Source organism: Myxocyprinus asiaticus, chromosome 26, assembly GCF_019703515.2.
Source record: "Myxocyprinus asiaticus isolate MX2 ecotype Aquarium Trade chromosome 26, UBuf_Myxa_2, whole genome shotgun sequence".
NCBI classification, from domain to species: Eukaryota; Metazoa; Chordata; class Actinopteri; order Cypriniformes; family Catostomidae; genus Myxocyprinus; species Myxocyprinus asiaticus.
In genome coordinates this window covers 27,456,110-27,476,771 of record NC_059369.1, presented here as the reverse complement: position 1 = coordinate 27,476,771, position 20,662 = coordinate 27,456,110, and the positions used below count along the sequence as shown (strand labels likewise).

At 37.8% G+C, this 20,662-nt stretch overlaps 1 protein-coding gene across 1 annotated transcript in view; it reads left to right on the top strand.

Annotated features, from left to right (window-relative positions):
• The window catches only part of LOC127417421 (RNA polymerase II elongation factor ELL-like), a 56,436-nt gene that overhangs the window by 28,955 nt on the left and 6,819 nt on the right, over positions 1 to 20,662 (top strand). The window contains exons 3-8 of the mRNA XM_051657470.1: positions 1,044 to 1,171; positions 2,833 to 2,996; positions 14,044 to 14,285; positions 15,166 to 15,290; positions 18,149 to 18,269; positions 19,848 to 20,307. Coding sequence (XP_051513430.1) covers positions 1,044 to 1,171; positions 2,833 to 2,996; positions 14,044 to 14,285; positions 15,166 to 15,290; positions 18,149 to 18,269; positions 19,848 to 20,307 — 1,240 coding nt within the window. The remainder of the gene's footprint in view (positions 1 to 1,043; positions 1,172 to 2,832; positions 2,997 to 14,043; positions 14,286 to 15,165; positions 15,291 to 18,148; positions 18,270 to 19,847; positions 20,308 to 20,662) is intronic.

Below are 20,662 nucleotides of genomic sequence, written 5' to 3'. Positions count from 1 at the left end.
TATGTTTTCAGACAGCCTTTGGCAACACCCCTTAGACTCATCATGCCCTTTTGCACTCTCTGATTTGCAATGAACAAACAGGCAATACTAAATAAAATGTGTTAAAAGTTTAACGTTGTAATGAACAAGACCACTCTAACATAAACACACAGGGCAGAAAGTGTAACAGAGGACTCTCTGTTGCAGAAAGGATTGAAGGGCAGCTGGGTGTGCAGTGCGCGGGATCCAGCACATGAGGTGGGATGGTTCTGGAAACTTGTAAGTGTAATGACAGCACCGTTTCTGACCTTTTTGGCACCCTAGGTGAGATCGCTGTTGTTGATGGGGGTCGGGGTCGTGGGAAGGGTGCCGGTGTATTAGCGACTTGCTCGGCAAACTTGTTATTGCCACTCCCGTTTGCCAGAGCCATCTCATCGGTGGTGGTGGTGGTGTGTGTGTGTGTGTGTGTCCGTGTCTGTTTCCGTGTCCTCCACCTTGTAAATGCGATGCCAATGTTCTCTGTGTCTTTAAGCAAGTCTTTGAATTTAGGCTTTAACATCTGTAGACAAAGCTAAATTTCTTTTCCTCTGTACAAGTCTGCCATGGTTGTTCATATTCTCCTGGCTGAACGGATAGTTCAAGTAGCCACGCCCCAAACTCGTGCTGTAGGCTGACCAAGAAAGAGATGGGTGGAGCTGACTGGGCTGCTCAAAATATAAACATCAATGTTTTGATAGTGCCTGGGAGGCTCAGTGTTTATATTTTTGGGGGAGGTAAACCCACAAAGGGCATACTTATAGTTGTCAATGAACAATAAACTGGGAAAGTATTTTGACATATAGTTCACCTTTAAGTTGACTTGTCATTCATCTGTTTTGTTTGTTACACAGGTGTTCTGTTAAGCTTGTCATTTAATGGAGAGTGGAGGCATAAACAAACATCCAGTTCTCATAATTATTGTGTGTGTGTAGGCTAGTGGGCATGTTTTTGATTGTGTACATGTATATTTAGAGTTAGTGGACACAGGTCTGAAATGTCTCCTTGTATTTTTTATCATTTAACAGTATATCAAGATTCCTGCTCCCTTGACGGATTCTCCCGATGCTTTCCGTGTCTTCTCCTTCTACCTGTCTAGTGACAGTAAAGACAAACCTCAGGCCAGCTTTGATTGTGTTCACCAGTATCTCTCAGGGTAAGATGACACATTTGCCTAAATTAATCAAATTGCTTTTTACAGGGTTATTATATTTTTGAAAATGTCACTTTTTTTTATTTTTTTATTTATTAAAATTTTTATTTGCATTTTGATGTTCAATTTTCAGTTTAGTTTTTCAGTTAGTTTTGTTTAAAATTTGTTAGTAAAACAAAAATTGTTTCATTATTGGATTTAGTTTTTATCCCTCATTAACACAATACCACAAATGTTCCACCTTTCTATGACACACAACACTTCATCACAAAATGCAACAAGTGAACTGTGTTTGGTTATTTTACATGTCAATCAGACAGCCAGTTCTTTTCTAATTGGTTGCTTCTTTTAGACCAATACATTGATAGGCTGAAATTAGGCTTGGGAGATACATTCAATCGGACCATCCAACATAGATTGAAAATGTGACAATTTAAATAATTTTCTTTGCAATTTTAAGTTTTCATTCACAGTTCAATGCACATTTATAGTTTCAGTTTAGTTTTCTTTTGCAAACTCCAATTTTTATTTTCGTTAACGAAAATATTTCTCATATTTTGGCTAGTTTTCATCTTTAATCGTTTTTGTTAACAATAATAACCTTGCTATGTAAAACATAAACCTTCATTCTGTGGTTGAATATTATGTGGAATGTTTACTTAATGCAATATTAATACAATATTTGCAGGGCCTGGGTAGCTCAGCGAGTATTGTCGCTGACTACCACCCCTGGAATCGTGAGTTTGAATCCAGGGCGTGCTGAGTGACTTCAGCCAGGACTCCTAAGCAACCAAATTGGCTCAGTTGCTAGAGAGGGTAGAGTCACATGGTGTAACCTCCTCGTGGTCACGATTAGTGGTTCTCGCTCTCAATGGGGCACGTGGTGAGTTGTGCGTGGATGGCGGAGAGTAGCATGAGCCTCCACATGCCGGGAGTCTCCGCGGTGTCATGCACAACGAGCTTCGTGATGAAGAGAGTGGTATTAAACATGTCAATCTTTACATAGCAGGATGACTCTGAGAACTTTCAAGGAATTTTTGATATGGGCTTTTGTTCACATTGCTGATTTCTTTTTTTTTTTTTTTTTTTACTCAAAATTCACGAATCAGGAGTGCACCTGCAAGATATTTGCAGGGATTAAATTATGTACAGTAGGGCTCAGATTGAAAATATGGGATTTAAAATCTAATTTAAACTTGAAAATAAACTGTTTTTGAATTTTGACACATCTAAATCAAGTAAAAGTTATGACTTAAATTGAGAAATATTTTAGGTTCTGCACTATTTCTAGGTCACTAATCTGTTTTAATTGGTGACATTGAGCATACAAGATGCTCTTTGTCACATTCTCAAATCATGCTGGGATAACATTGATCATCAGGATTTGCACGAACTTGTGGAGTCCATGCCAGTTCAACTGCATATGCTCTTTAAAGTACCCAACCAAATAAATGAAACCAAATACTAAGAAATGCTGATGTAATTTTTTCAGTCCAGCTTGTCACTCAAATTGTTATGCTGATAATATAATATGTAATGGAAAAAGTGAGATAAGTGCTAAATAAAAGAACTGTTGCAAGTTACTGGCAGATAAAAACGTTTAAAAACCTGATTTTAATGGTATTATTTAAATTTTGAGGGAATTTGTTCCTTTTTGTTCTTAGAGATGGCAGGGAGCATCTGGAAGGTCAGGGCAGTATTCAGGACAAAATCACAGTTTGTGCCACCGACGATTCTTACCAGATGACCCGAGAGCGCATGTCTCAAGTGGAAAAGGACATCTGGAGCCGCTCGGCCATTGAGATCAAACCTGGGTCTACGCATCCAAGTAAGAATACAGCTTATTTTGTCCAGCTTATTCACACACACACACACACACACACACACACACACACACACACACAAAGGAACTATCCTTATGCATTAGGGGAGAAAATCAACCTCACTATTTGATTTTTACTCCAATTCAGTGTGTTACAATCTGATTCCAAAATGATTCACGATGCATCTCAAGTTTGCAGCAACAGTGTAGTGGTACACATCTTTGGCGAATTATTGCCAAAATTGTAAAGAATCCACATAAAAAAAAAAAAATGAGCTGCTCTAAAGTATGTCTGCTCTGACCCACCAAAAGAAATAGAGCAAGCAGGTATAATAACCTAGTATCAGAGGTGGTGTAAATTGATCTTAAACTTTCAATTAACGCAATCAGCGCGTAACTTGTTTTCTGTGGCAGTGCACATGAATTATACATTTTTGAGTGTGTGATACTCATTGTACGATGATTTTGATTACTGTGTAAATACATATCCCCTTTAAATGTTGAGTTTTTGATGTAGAATGTTGGTAGTTTCTATAAGATGTTGTAAAATAATCATTTAAATTATTTGAAATCTTCTGCATCTGTTTGTTGAATTAATATATTTAATTTAAAATCCTGATTTATTTTTGTGGATTGATCCAGAATCATTTGACAAATAATTGTGATGGATCAATAGGCCTGTCGCGGTTATTAAATAACTGTCTGATCGTGGTTATTTGATCTAACCGTGGTTATTTGAGAACCACGATTATTGGGCATTCAAATTCCATCACATTTTAATGCCCAAAATAAGGGAAGTGAATGTACTGTATAAATGCCATGAATGGTGCATTTGTGTATCATTCAGTTGAACTCCGAGTCTGAGCCTCACCGAGCTGCACCATGGATGTCAACCAGCTCCTGTCCCAAAGAGCGCTCTGATGCGTGCACTGTCAGGTTTTGGATCATGACAAATAAGGGCTCATGTTTTTAATCAGAGCATTAAAATAACCTGTGAAAGTGAAGAAATTAGGGAATTAATATTTTACTATTGCATAATATAATAAAATATTATATAAATATGATAAATTATATATGCAAATTATATCGTATTTTTATAAAATATATAATATAAAATCTGAGTTCAAAAAAATGACAGTGTAAATGTAAAATTAAAGTTGACCAAAAAGAGACATATTTTAAGTGTTTAAAAATATTTTGATATTTAAAACATTATTTTTCATGTCATTCATACGTTTTTAAAGCCTTAAAAGGAAATCACATATCCCTGTTTTATTATTTGATTTAAATATTTAAAGTTAAATATGTAAAAATTACTTCTTCAGGTGTATGAAGCACACGTGCACCTTAAGAAATATGACAATTTATTGTGAAAGCCCTTAAAGAGACAATTAATCGTCATAGCCCTAACACAGACAATTAATCGTCACAATCGCAGTTATTTGTTTGACAATTAATCTTCAGCCAAATTTCATAATCATGAGAGCCCTATGCATCTATGAATAATTGTATATGCATACACTAATGAAATATCACATTTATTTGTTCCAAAATAAATAAATCTGTTACTGTTATAGTATCGCATCCTGTAAATAATGTTCATGAGGTGAATAAACCAGGGCATTGTTGATCATGGTTCAGCTGTGTCACACAAGCTGTTTAATTCATGTGAGATGTGTTTCCTCCACCCGTTCCCTCCATCTACAGCATTTATCAACAGATAACATCGGCACGAAGCCGACCTGATTGATCTGATTAATCTGATTGAGACTGCCAGAAGTATGCGCTAACAAGTCTCATGCTGGGTGGATGAAGTTTAACCCAGTATTTTAATTACTGTGGCTGGGGATCAATTAGGTTTTCATCTGCAGAAATACTGAATTATACATGGGGTTTCTCTCTGAAGCAAAGTCTGCAATTTCCCAAAAGATGAGTTAGAAAGCCCAGCCGTCACTCTGGCCTCTTGTGTCTAAGAAGGCTGTATATCTGCTGGAGTGAAAGATAGCACTTTACTGTTATGAGGAAATAGGATGCTACAATTGAGGTTTGTTTGATTCTACCAATTAAAAGCACTGAATTGCTTTCACTAAGGAGAGTAATTTGTGCCTATCCTCTGTGACTAACAGACAATGCCCTATGTTTTTCCTGCAATATACCTTTTTGCCAGTATGTATCTCAGTATGGCTTGTACTGTAAACACATTTGTTCACTGCACTGCTTTCTCAAGGGGTATAATTGAGATAAATAACAGATTTTACAGGAAAACAGAATATTGAAGGGGATGATTTGATGATGTACCAATCAGAAACTACAATTAAAATTTCAGGTGTGATAGGGTCATATTCATAATGCATCTGAGTGTATGGGATGTATTTACACTGGCTTTTTATCCCTGTATGGGCAAAAGTATTACTGTTGCTGTATGTGTGGTGTAAATGCACATTTTACACCACCTCTCAGTTCTAAATGCATACAGTATATTGGCGGTAACTGCGGAGCCATGTGCTTGAAGAATTTGGTGTCTGGCAGATATATTTGTTTGGCTAAAACGAAAATAAATCTTTTTTCTCCCATCTCTGTAGTCGAGCAAAGAAACCTCTTGTGGTGACGCACTGCATTTCTGTGGTGAAGTAATGGTACACTTATCATTTAGACGTTTCTAAATACTGCTTTGCCATCATAGCTCTCATAATTGGCAGAGACTTTCAAATGTATGGCAGGTATTTCAGTGGATGTTTAATTATAAGGAGCAGGGGTATTTTAAGGTCAGTCTAACTTTGCACACTGGTATGGGCTGAGTATCATCAAACATTTACTATGTACTTGCTGTTTAATGTTGTTTGTTCTCATTTATATGGATCTAGAGATCATTGGAAGGCCTTGTACGGTTACCACACCATGCTGTATGTTTACAGTATATATGGTGAATATAGAAATCTCTCTAAAATCTATCAAGTATTAATTATCCTTACTGTCATCTGAGTTTGACTATTTGAGCATGAAGACTTGATTAAAAAAGTGACTACTTGGCTTTGTGATGTAAAAATAATGTATATTTTTGAATTTGGATTTGATTGCCTGAAAGGCTAGATTTGATACAACGTTTGATGTTTGAATCTTCTGACATCTATTTACAGTTTTGTACTGTATTATCCCCCAAAACATGACAAAATGTCTCAAATGCTTTAGCAGACAGAAAGTGTTTAATTCAGCAATTTTGTGAAGCACAGCATGTTTAGGCGTCGAGAGGAATTCATTTCGCATTACAGTTCTTGTTTGCCAACATGTTGGACTCTGTAAAAGTCAAACATTCTTATAAATAGGGTCATTGTTCTCTCGCAGCTACGCAGTTATCGCAATGTATCGTATAGTTGAAAGAGCTGTCTTCAGATTTCAGCAGTTGCTTAAAGGAATAGTAATTCCAAAAATGAAAATTCTCTCATGTTTTACTTACCCTCATGCCCTCCCAGATGTGTATGTCTTTCTTGCTTCTGCGGAACATAAATGAAGACTTGTAGAAGAATTTATCAGCTCTATAGGTCCATACAATGCACTGTGAATGATGACCAAAATTTTCAAGCTCCAAAAAGCGAATAAAAGTTATCCATAAGACTCCAGTGGTTTAATCCATGTCTTCTGAAGAGATCCACAGCAGTCTTGACTAGGGCTGGGTATTGATACAGATTTCCTGATTCAATTCGATTATGATTCATTAGCTTTCGATTCGATATAGATTCTTATGGGTTTATTTCAGTTATAATGTCCCTTTTGCTTACATATAAAGTAAATTCTCTCCCAGCTAATGCTGTTAATTATACAGGGGACCTTTCAACTAGGTTCATTAGGAAAATATTAATTTTACTAATTATATTTTATTGCTTTTTCATTATTTTGGTCACATTTTGGCTTTTTAAAAATGAAAAAATGTATTCAATCAATAAATAAGATATTATATTTCATATATTATTTTTGGTACATATTTATTGTTAAATTGCATAATTTGTACTATTTACATTGATTTGTTGAACACGTGCTGAAACCGGTACTGTCTCTTTAACAAAAAAACTGCATTTCTGTAAACACAGCGCCTTTTGAATGATCGCATGTTAACTAGAGAGGACTCAAATGGCTTTACCTCATCTGTACGATGCATGATTAGAATTAAATGTTTTTTTTTTTTTTTTTTTTTTGTTTTTTACAACAACTGACTGTAAAGAACAGAAAGGGTATTAAAAGAGACTGTATTCAATGATAAATGGGTTGTGTGGATCTCGTCTTGGACACACTTTACACGGAACAACTTTTACTCTCAACACGCTGAGAAAGGATCTCGCTGCTGAACACTTATGATTAAACTACACAATTACTGGGGCCTGGATAGCTCAGCGAGTATTGACGCTGACTACCACCCCTGAAGTCGTGAGTTTGAATCCAGGGTGTGCTGAGTGACTCCAGCCAGGTCTCCTAAGCAACCAAATTGTCCCGGTTGCTAGGAGGGTAGAGTCACATGGGGTAACCTCATCGGGGTGGTGATTAGTGGCTCTTGCTCTCAATGGGGCGTGTGGTAAGTTGTGCGTGGATTGCGGTGGGTAGCATGAGCCTCCACATATGGTGTCTCCGCGGTGTCATGCACAACGAGCCACATGATAAGATGCACCGAATGTCGGTCTTAGAAGCGGAGGCAACTGAGACTTGTCCTCCGCCACCCGGATTGAGGTGAGTAACTGCGCCACCACGAGGACCTACTAAGTATTGGAAATTGGGCATTAGTTTTAAAAAAACGACACAATTACTGGTGAGTGAAATGTAAACATTTACCAGCCAGTTGCAAAATATATTCACTTCAGTCGCATAGAGCGAAATTTCTTTGCAAATGCGAGTGATTTCCTCTGTGTAGTGGAGGGTTGCGCACTGAGTGAAAGATTGATCTTGGGATTTAAGAATCGATATTGAGATTGGTCAAATGAAGATTGCAATGCATTGTAAAAACAATATTTTTACCCACCCCTAGTCTTGACATCAGCAATGTCCTTGGCAATCATGATTTCAAGCTCGATTAGACTTCCTAGCACCATCTAGCATTCTGCGCATACGTCAAGACTTAGGACATGTAATCGAGCATGAAATCATGATCGCCAAGGAGACTGCTGATGCCAAGATTTATAAGGACAAAGGAGTTATAATTTAATCTGTTCTCACTCAAAACCGATTGGATTGCGTCAGAAGACAGAATGGATAACTTTTATGCTGCCATAATTTGCTTTTTTGAGATTCAAAATTTCGGTCACCATTCACTTGCATTGTATGGACCTACAGAGCTGAGATACTCTTCTAAAAGTCTTTGTTTTTGTTCTGCAGAAGAAAGTAAGTCAAACACATTCGGAATGGCATGAGGGTGAGAAAATTATGAATGGTGAATTTTCATTTTTGGGTGAACTCTTCCTTTAAGTATTATGAATTGTGTCCACATGTACAACGGCAGTGACACTTTATGAAGAAAAGGCTGTTTCATTTATTTTAAATCAATTGGCTGACAAACTACATCGGTTTTGACGGGGTGTGGTAAACTTCTCAAATGAGGAGGCAAAGTCCGATTTTTTTTTTTTTTTTTTTTTTTAGTCCAATGTAAATTATTGTTCCAGTTCCTTGTAATGTTTACACAGTTTCTGGGTTAAAGGCATAAGAAATGCCATTTACCTTACACTTGGGTCTATAAATAACCAATACAAATAGTGTGTTTATATTAACGTAGTATTTACTATAACAGAGTCACATCAAACTCTTATCAAAATTATGCGTTTTAAAAAAAAAAAAAATTTCATTGCATCAGAGGATTGCATTAAACTACAAAACAGTAACAAGCATATTTTATGTATCCTTTATTTGTGTTAATACTAGATATTAAGTCCAAGATATTGTTAACTCTGTAATTAGTCAATCTGTTTCCGCCCGATAAATATGCAGACTGGTTGCAAACATAATTGATGTGAATAATCACATTGACGGAATCAGATAACCATAGTGCTATGAAGACGCACTCTCATGTGACTTTTCGCTTGCAATTCATTAACTTTTCACATTCAAGCAACATTTGTTAGACAGCATTATCATAGAAAAAAGAATTGTTTATAAACCATTTGATGTCATATTTTGTAATATTTGTTTTGCTTTATTTCTGTAATGTTTATTTATTTATTTTTTGTTTATTTTTGAGGAGGCACTGCCTTTCTTGCATCCTTGGAGAAAACTCCCTGAACTGTTTCTTCTATTTTATTGCATTTCCTCTTAAGGACTTAGTCAATGTGAAAATTGCTTAATGACATCAAAACATGGAGAGTAACTTGATTTAACCTTTTATTAATGAAAATTTTACTCCCAAAACAACATTAGTGTAGTTTTTCCACAATAATAAAGCCTTAAAGGGGTATAAACAAGTGCATGAACATAACGTAAAAGCTAAACAAGCACAGAAACACAGCGCTCACTGTATGAACAGCTTGTGCTTCTCTTTGTCCTATTGCAACCTTCAAAGTCCAGCTTAAACTTCTAATGAGATTAGGCATGCTTGATATCTATTAGCACTCCTGTGTCCTGCTGGCTCCAGGTGAATTAGCACACTGCTGAGATGAAGGAAAGCAGAAAAAAGCTTCCATTTGAGATGCTTTCATTTCCACAACTCTACTGTTTGCACAGGAGAGGGCAACGTTTAACATCAGCTCTCTTTCACACCCTCCAGCCTGTCCGGTGCACACCAAATTCAGAGTGTACATCCGGAGATACAAGTGCTATGGGGGCTGTGGTGTTTATTTAAAGTCATATTTCTTAAAGTGGTCCAGCATTTGCCGTTTACATTGTATGTGTGGCACTCACCCCTTCTCCGTTATGTGTGCCTAATTTCACCTTAGGGTGGCTCAGTTTTGTTTTGCGTAACGAGAGCTCAAGGATATGAGTGGCCTTAGAAGTTCTGTGCTATTTGCAGAGCACTCAGTTTATTTTCAGTGCTGAAGAGGCAGTCGGGTTAGGCAATCATCTCTCAACCCGTTGTATGTCTCTTTTCGCTTGCATTAAAGGGATAGCTCACAGAAAATGGAAAATTCTGTCATTTACATACCCTCATGTTATTTCAAACCTGTATTACTTTATTTCTCTGTAAAACACAAAATGAGAAGTTTTGAATTATGTTAATGCTGCTCTCTTCCATACAATGACAGTGAATGGTGACCAGGGGCTGTCATACTCCAAAAGAGCACACTAAAAGCATAATAAACGTAGTTTATTTCACTCATTTGCTATATTTGAAGTCGTCTGAAACCATACAATAGCTTTGTGTGAGGAACAGATGGAAGTTCAAGTTGTTATTCAATGAAAATCTTCCTTGACAGCCATGGTCACCATTTATATTCATAGTAAGAAAAACAGTAGCTGGGACGTTTTGCTATAAATATCTCCTTTTGTGTTTTGGGTTTCAACATGGGGGTGAGTACATGACAGAATTTTCTACAGTTCTTAAAAAAAAAAAATAATAAAAAAAACGTGTGTTTTTATTTGTGTATATATATATATAATATATATAACTATAGTTTTGGCAAGTCGTTTAGGGCATCTACTTTGTACATGACATGAGTAATTTTTCCAACAATTGTTTACAGACAGATTGTTTAACTTTTAATTGACTATATCACAATTCCAGTGGGTCAGAAATGTACATACACGATGCTGGAGGAAACAAGTAGACAAGTATCTATATCCACAGTAAAACGAGTCCCATTTCGACATAACCTGAAAGGCTGATCACCAAGGAAAAAGCCACTGCTCCAAAACCATCATAAAAAAGCCAGACTACAGTTTGCAAGTGCACATGGGGATAAAAATCTTACTTTTTGGAGAAATGTCCTCTGGTCTAATGAAACAAAATGTAACTGTTTTGCCATAATGACCATCATTATGTTTGGAGGAAAAAGGGTGAGGCTTGAAAGCCAAAGAACACCATCCCAACCATGAAGCTTGGTGGTGGCAGCATCATGTTGTGGGGGGGCTTTGCTGCAGGAGGGACTGGTGCACTTCACAAAATAGATGGCATCATGAGGAAGGAAAATTATGTGGATACAGTGCATCCGAAAAGTATTCACAGTGCTTCACTTTTTCCACATTTTGTTATGTTAAAGCCTTATTCCAAAATTTATTAAATTCATTATTTTCCTCAATATTCTACAAACAGTACCCCATAATGACAACATGAAAGAAGTTTGTTTGAAATCTTTGCAATTGTATAAAAATAAAAAAAAAGTATTCATTGCTCAATACTTTGTTGAAGCACCTTTGGCACCAATTACAGCCTCAAGTTTTTTTGAGTATGATGCTACAAGCTTGGCACACCTATTTTTGGGCAGTTTCTCCCATTCTTCTTTGCAGAACCTCTCAAGCTCCATCAGGTTGGATGGGGGGCGTCGGTGCACAGCCATTTTCAGATCTCTCCAGAGATGTTCAATCGGGTTCAAGTCTGGGCTCTGGCTGGGCCACTCAGGAACATTCACAGAATTGTCCTGTAGCCACTCCTTTGTTATCTTGGCTGTGTGCTTGGGGTCATTGTCCTGTTGGAAGATGAACCTTCGCCCCAGTCTGAGGTCCAGAGCGCTCTGGAGCAGGTTTTCATCAAGGATGTCTCTGTACATTGCTGCATTCATCTTTCCCTCGATCCTGACTAGTCTCCCAGTTCCTGCCGCTGAAAAACATCCCCACAGCATGATGCTGCCACCACCATGCTTCACTGTAGGGATGGTATTGGCCAAGTGATGAGCGGTGCCTGGTTTCCTCCAGACATGACGCTTGCCATTCAGGCCAAAGAGTTCAATCTTTTTTTCTCGTGGTCTGAGAGTCCTTCAGGTGCCTTTTAGCAAACTCCAGGCGGGCTGTCATGTGCCTTTTACTGAGGAGTGGCTTCCGTCTGGCCACTCTACCATACAGGCCTGATTGGTCGAGTCCTGCAGAGATAGTTGTTCTTCTGGAAGGTTCTCCTCTCTCCACAGAGAAATGCTGGAGCTCTGACAGAGTTACCATTGGGTTCTTGGTCACCTCCCTGACTAAAGCCCTTCTCCCCCGATCGCTCAGTTTGGCCAGGCGGCCAGCTCTAGGAAGAGTCCTAGTGGTTCCAAACTTCCATTTACAGATGATGGAGGCCGCTGTGCTCATTGGGACCTTCAATGCTGCAGACATTTTTCTGTACCCTTCCCCAGATCTGTGCCTCGATACAATCCTGTCTTGGAGGTCTACAGACAATTCCTTGGACTTCATGGCTTGGTTTGTGCTCTGTCATGCACTGTTAACTGTGGGACCTTATATAGACAGGTGTGTGCCTTTCCAAATCATGTCCAATCAACTGAATTTACCACAGGTGGACTCCAATCAAGTTGTAGAAACATCTCAAGGATGATCAGTGGAAACAGGATGCACCTGAGCTCAATTTTGAGTGTCATGGCAAAGGCTGTGAATACTTATGTACATGTGATTTTTTTTTTTGTTTTGTTTTGTTTTGTTTTGTTTTTTATTTTTTAATAAATTTGCAAAGATTTCAAACAAACCTCTTTCACGTTGTCATTATGGGATATTGTTTGTAGAATTTTGAGGAAAATAATGAATTTAATCCATTTTGAAATAAGGCTGTAAGATAACAAAATATGGAAAAAGTGAAGCGCTGTGAATACTTTCCGGATGCACTGTATACTGAAGCAACATCTCAAGACATTAGCCAGAAGTTAATGCTCGGTTGCAAATGGGTCTTCCAAATGGACAATGACCCCAAGCATTCCTCCAAAGTTGTGGAAAAATGGCTTAAGGACAACAAAGTCAATGTATTGGAGTGGCCATCACAAAGCATTGACGTCAATCCGATAGAACATTTGTGGGCAGAACTGAAAAAGCATGTGCGAGCAAGGAGGCCTACAAACCTGACTCAATTACACCAGTTCTGTCTGGAGGAATGGGCCAACATTTCAGTAGCTTATTGTGAGAAGCTTGTGGAAGGCTACCCAAAACGTTTGACCCAAGTTAAACAATTTAAAGGCAATGCTACCAAATACTAACAAAGTGTATGTAAACTTCTGACCCACTGGGAATGTGATGAAAGAAATAAAAAGCTGAAATAAATCATTCTCTCTACTATTATTCTGACATTTCACATTCTTAAAATAAAGTAGTGATCCTAATCGACCTAACACAGGGAATGTTTTCTACGATTAAATGTCAGAAATTGTGAAAAACTGAGTTTAAATGTATTTGGCTAAGGTGTATGTAAACTTCTGATTTCAACTGTGTGTGTGTGTATGTGTATGTGTGTATATATATATATATACACACACACACACACACACATATATATATATATATATATACATACATACACACACACACACACACAGTATATATATATATATATATATATATACACTTTCTCATCAAGGCGTTTCCATCCGCAGAACTGCCCCTCACTGGATGTTTTTTTTTTTTTTTGTTTGTTTGTTTTTTTTTGTTTGGTTTTTTTTTTGGCACCATTCTGAATAAATTATAGAGACTGTTGTGTGTGAAAATCCCAGGAGATCAGCAGTTACAGAAATACTCAAACGAGCCCGTCTGGCACCAACAATCATCCATGCGATTATCTAAACAGCCAATTAGCATCAGTGGAGTGCATAAAATCATGCATATACTGGTCAGGGGCTTCAGTTAATGTTCACATCAACCATCAGAATGGGGAAAAATGTGATCTCAGTGATTTGGAGCGTGGCATGATTGTTGGTACCAGATGGGCTGGTTTGAGTGTTTCTGTAACTGCTGATTACTAGATACTAAATGTCAGGAATTGTGAAAAACTGAGTTTAAATGTATTTGGCTAATGTGTATGTAAACTTATGACTTCAACTGTATATAGTATAAATATTCTTTAAACTTGTGTGAAGGTGTTATAAAGCATTGAGGAGTAATATGTTGTGAATTTTGTTTTATAGGCCAAATAAAAAGAATAAAAGTAATGACCTTGTGTGTTTATTTCCCCCTGCAGGTAAATGTATAAAGATTAAGAAGAAACAGGGCCTGCCAACAAGCTTTGACAATACTATTAGACATTCACCCTGCAACAAGAGGAATAGTGGACCTAGCTTAGTGGCCCACAGGCCTTTGAGAGAACGTGTCATTCACGTTCTGGCCTTAAAGCCATACAGCAAGCCTGAACTACTGCTCTGGCTGGAGAAAGAGAAAGCCAGCCCCAAGGACAAGGCCGACCTGAGCACTGTGTTGGAGGAGGTAAAATACAAGTGCACCCGCACACCCAACTTGCTACAGTGCAAATTCAAACATGGCAAAATGCTTACCTGTACAAAGGAATTAACACGGTCAGTTTGACAAATTTGCTTATTTGAATTTACCTTTTAAACCAGATTTTCAATGAGGTGTCAAGACGTTTTGACCCCACTCTGTCAAACTTTAGAATCTTGAGTTTAAACACCCATATATAATGTGTTTTTGATTAGTGCAGTCAGTGTTCCAAGTTTTTAATGGCAAGTCATTTATCTCTCCTATCAGCAGCCCTACTTCAGAAAATTCAACATAGTTTAACACTCATCTCAGGCAGAGAATATTCTCCACAGTATGTCCAGAGCTTTTTCAAATGACCATCTCTCCAACCCAAATGCAATAGAGCACGGCTGATTCTCTCAGTAGGTTTATTTGCTGAATGTTCCTGCAGCGTTTATATTTGGGAGTTCCAGTGCAGTCAACATGGGGAGTTGGCTGTACTGGCGGCAGCAATTAGCCTGCTGCCTTAACGATATTTGGAGAAAGGATTGTGTTTTTGACAGAGGGAGGGTTATGGTGGGTTCATAGCCCATTTGCGGAAGTGCTTTACAGAACGTCCTATGCTACAATTCATTTATGCTTTCTGTTGTACATTTACGAGGTCTGAATTGAATTATTTTCTTCTTGATGTATTTAAGGATGTCCTTAAAAGGCCTGTCATACATAATTTTTCTTTCTAGTAAGATTCTGAAGCTTAATGTTTCTTAAAAAGATGCTGACTGAAATAACACTTGACAATTCATGTCAATTTGTTCCCTTTGTTCCCTTTGTTCATTTGTGAACAGACATTAGGAAAGAATCTAATAATTCTACTGTCCATTTCCTTCAGGTGGCTAAACTCAATCCCAAAGACCACAGCTTTACTCTAAAGGATGATTTCTACAGACACGTACAGAAAGATTGGCCTGGCTATGTGGAGGAAGAGCGGCAGCTCATTCAAAGGGTGTTGTCTAGGTGCATATTCTCACATTACTTGAAATTTGATCCATTATGTACTTTAAGTAAATATTGTATTATTTACTTTACTCTTGTTAAGCATATTATCACTTTCAATATAAACATCATTTTTATCACATTTTATCCTCTCTTTCAGTATATTCAACTTTAAATAAATATAGATAATATATTGAAACTAATATTGCATATGATACACCAGGTGTGTGGTAAACTTTTTAACTTCAATTTAGAACATTAACCAACATTACTACATTATATAAAGCTTTACTGATCATTGTCAAAGCATTTCTCACGAAACCTATTACGAAAATGTCCTCGTTATATTTAACCCCAAATCAATACAAAAAATATAAAATTATTCTGTGCAGAAGGAAAATTTACATATAATTTTTTAGGAGATTATTTTCAAACTATTTGCTTTTACTATTCCCAGTGTTTTCAGTGATTCTCAATACCGTAATTTTTTTTTTTTTTTTACTATATTGTAGTAAAAAAGATGCTGCTTTACAATTATAATAATAATAATAATTATTATTATTATAAGCGAAAATGAAAGGCAGTACCAAAGGAGTATTACTATGATTTATAAATACTTCTATATAATTTAATTTTAAATAATATTATTAAAAATTATTAAATAATTTTTTCCCACATTGCGGTAATGAAAATATCATAATGACCATCTTTTTTCACATTGTGGTAATGAGAATTGGGGGGAGTTAAATGTGCGTAACTGTCATGAAAATAATGTCACAGTGTAACAAATCTAAAAGGCCCTGAAAATGAGCTTAATTTTCTATATACAAAATATTATTTCTTAGTTGTTTCTTTTGATTTTGGAGTAAAATGGGACCAGGACATTTTCTTGGCATATTTCATGAGAATCGCCCAGCAAATGTTCATTCAAATAGTTAGAAATGTCATGAAAATGTGAGAAGAAATTTCTGTATCATCTCCACAGACCCCTAAGCACATCTCACTCTGCTTGTTAGTATTGTTTATTCACATCTTAAGCTTTCATAACAGTATTTCCTCACTTCCTTAGATTAAAGAGGGCTGCTGATGATTTCTACTGTGTAGTCACCCATCATTTTAGACCTAGGACTTGCCCCCACAGTCTGTTGATGATGTGTTTTGGGGCCCTATTAAGTACGTGTTTTAGTACGGATGATGCGGTTAATAGGCCTGTCTGAGCAGGAAGCCGTGCCATTTACTGTGCTGAATGCTGCTGAGCAGCCACATTCAGTCCTGGAACAATAGAGGAATAAAAGTAAACCATCCTGCCAAATATGATCTTGGCAGCCGTGTTTTTGGGAGGTGTGCCACGCTCCTCCTGACTCACTGTGTACTTTGGTTCCTTCTCTGACTTCACCTCGGTCTCTCAATTTATGAGTGCACTGCCAATCAGAGTATAAAGTCTCCTAATGGGACAGCTAAAGTTACTCTTGCAGTACACGTGGAATTTTAAAACCCCCAGAACAGGACTTGTACAATAGTTTGCTGAAAATTCCATAAACTGCTACTTACGGTTTCAAAAGTTTGAATCCAATGGGAAAATGCTTCTGTTTTGAACTTTTCAAATTAAATCCAGTTTTTTCTTATTTTTTTTTTAAATTACAAATTAATGCATTACAGTTTGATTGAAAAGTTGAAACATGAATTTCAGAATGTCTTAGTGTTTTGTATGTTCCACTTTTGCAGCTCTAGCATGCACTAGAACTGGCATGGTCTCCACAGGTTTGTGCAACACTTGATGAAATGTTCTGAAGAACATCATGTGTGCCTCAATGGAAGCAAGGAAATCTGACCTTTTGCACAAGGACTTAAAGTAGATCTATGATCTATAATGGTATTTATTAATAAGAAAAATAGATTTTCAATGTGGACTTTTGAACCCTACTGTATGTCACCCTGTGAGTTTACTCTTGAAAGTCCCTCTTTTTCTCTCTTAAAAAGTCCAGATTAGTTTAGCACTGTGGGTTTCTCAGGACATTGTTAGGTTTCAGAGCAGGAACGCTTGGGAGAAATGATCCCTCCATGAGATGAAAAGGCAGCTCTATGAGAGGAAGGAACTGTAGGAAGCAGATTGCCAGAGGAAAGTTCCAGAAGTGTAAGAATGTATCTGGCACCATTGTTCTCATCGCTGGACATTAGTGAGGACTTTGACAGTCCCACTGCAGATGTTATCACTCAGTTACTGGAAATGCTAAACTAGATTAACAAGCCCTGGCATTCTGACTGAATGAATGCTGTGTATTAGTGCAGGTGTGAATTTGTTTGTTTTTTACACTCTGTTCTGGAACAACACATCCTTGTAACACTGATTAACACGTGTAAATCCTAGACCTTGATACAGAGATCCTATTTCTTCCTGTTTAGTTCCTCCATTTCCTGTAAGCACAGATCCACCTTTTAATAGCTTTCTGGGATTGGAAAGTTTATCTCAACTTGGGATGGGTGTGTGTCTGTGTGTGTGTGTGTTTTAAAGGATAGTTAAGGGATAATTCACCCAAAAATGAAAACTGTCATCATTTACCATCATGTTGTTCCAAACCCCTATGACTTACTTTCTTCTGTGGAACACAAAAAGCGATGTTTGGCAGCTTGACTGACAGCCTCATCCTCCATTGACTTTAATTTTATGAATAAAAGAGCAGTGTTGACATTCTTCAAAATTACTCCTTTTGTGTTCCATACAAGAAAGTCATATGAGTTTGGAACAACTTGAGGATTAATGATATCGGTGTTTTCAATTTTGGGTGAACTGTCCCTTAAGTTTAATTAGTAAAGGTTTCTTGATTGCATTGTATACATGGAATGACATTTTGATAGTGTTTCACTCTCTGATAATCCAGAAAACTCCAGCCTCTCAACAGCAGCAGTAGCCAGTTGAAAACCTTCCAGTCTAACCATTCATTCCACAAAACCCCAGGGGATTCTCCATCCCAGCTCAGCCCTGTCAAGAATCTCTCCATGGTAAATATGCACCTATAAGGAGAACTACTGCTTTGCCCAGTCTATGGCTGTGTCTCATTTGGAAGGCTGCATGCTAGGTAGGACGTGTCCTTTGAAGGCTGCAGTATACCAAGCATCCTCCTTTAAACATGCCTCATTTAAACGAGACGGCCTTCGTAGGACAAACGGAAACGGAATGTAACATGGTTGCTATGACAGCAGGCCACTCTTTAACAAGCACGGGCGCTTTGAGTGAGAATGGAACAAAGTCCCTCTGGAAGGGAATGTATGAGGTACATTTTAGGAGAGTTATAATGTAAAGAGAAAAGAAATTAGATTTTACAGGTGTAGTTTTAGTCCAATACTTTATTTTAATTATATATTAATATAATTATACATATTATATACTCTGCACCCATCTACTGAGGTACTTCAACTTGGGAATTAACATTCCTTGCATTTGAACATCATATTTACAGGCAAATTGGCGTATTATTTTTTAGATATTTCCGTTGAAGCAAAGAATTGTGGGTTATGAGTGCCCACGAAGGATACACCTCATGCATCCTCCGAATTCCCGTGAAAGTAGGTCACATTCGAAGTGTCCTACTCGCTTTTCTGAAACGAGACAGCCTCGATGACGTATTCTGCCGACAAATGCAACCTCCAGAGGACGCAGCCTTCCAAACAAGACACAGCCTAAATAATTTGAATCTTGCAAAAGCTTTGCAGTACTGTTTTGCATGCTGTATTGCATATCTTCAGTGGTTCTCAGAGGCTCTAGACAGGTTTGTCATTGAATTTTTGATTTATCACCTGAGGTGAGAAAAGTCTCCCTTTTTTAATTTGTTTATTTTTTCTCGTGGAGAAGATTATGTTTGGCGCCGTCTGCTCTTTTGTTTTAGTGAGGTGCTGGAGGTGCTTATATTGCTGGTCTGCAATATTGCTGGTCTCCTTCAGGTGTTTGGCGTTCTGTAGTCTCACGTAGACACGTTTGACTAAACGGCTGAAGTTCTGTTTCACATTAAAGCTTATTCTGGCCAAGTACCGCCCACGTATACAGGAAGAGACGTCTGACTGACATGTAGAGCAACCAACCACATTTTATCTGAATTGAAACATATTTTAATAATGGCATGGCAGTCTTCATGAACCGTAGTATAGACAACACCTGAAAAATAGCGGAAAATGTGTAAATTCTGCCTATCCAAAAGTAATAAGTACAGACTATTTAATAGAATATACAGTTATGATTGTGAATATCTTGTTAACTTGCTACTAAGTGCCTCAGTCAAAACTCGGAAAGACTTGATGCCACTAACCTGGCAAACTTTGGCAAATCCAGTGATTTGCCAAACTCTGGGCCACTTTGTTTTCAGGCGGACTGATAAAACTCTGTGTGCCCTTACTCCCAGGAGTTGTGTAAAATCAGCCAATCAGATTACAGCTTGGCAGATCGAGAAAGTTTTCTGTGCAATACACACAAGACAGTCAGCAAATGGAGCCTAGGCGGTCTGTGGCTGTCATCTGAATTTGATTCTAGACACGCTGCTTTTTCATTCGCTAAGTTTGTTACATTTTCTCTTTCTTTACTCCTAGAAACGCCCAGTGCCTTCTGACCATCCAGAAAGTCAGACACCCAAAAAACAACGATTATTTGACCAGAACATGACCTTGCAATCTCCTTCCAATGGACATCTAAGCTCATCCATGGGACGTAGCGCTTCCAACCATGGGAACACAAGTTTGCGGAGCAAACTGGAGTTCGGGAAGAGTACCAAAAGCGCTCAGCAGAGCCCAGACAGCCTTTACCAGCGGCATAAGCTCAGCGAGTCTAACAGTGCCCCCAAACCAGAGCCATCAGTACCAGCACAGCAGCCTCTCTCCAGCCCCAAACACCCACGAACTGAACCTGAAATCCGCACTGACCAGCACCTAGCAAACGGCCAGCACAAAAAGAAGAAGTCCAAGAAGCATAAAGAAAAGGAGAGGGAACGCTTAAAACCTGAGTGGGCTGAGACCAGCCCAGACTTCAAGCAGAACCAGGAAAATATTAATGGTGGGTGTGCTCTGTCTGTCTGTCTTAAGATCGTAATTAGTTCCATGTCTTTTCCCAATTTCAGTGTGTTGTGTCTTAAAAGTGCAGTCTTCATTTGTAGAATCCTCATAAACTTTTATACAGTGGCCTCAAAACGTTTTTAGACAATTTAAACCACGGTTGAAAGATGTATGAATGCCTTTGCATTATATAACAAAATATCCAACTAAGTGGCATTTATTTTAAAGAAATATAGCATATACTTTTCAAGGAAAATATTGCTAGCTTTTCAAATAACAAAATGTATATACACTCACTGACCACTTTATTGGGATCATCTGTACACCTACTTATTCATGTGATTGTCTAATCAGCC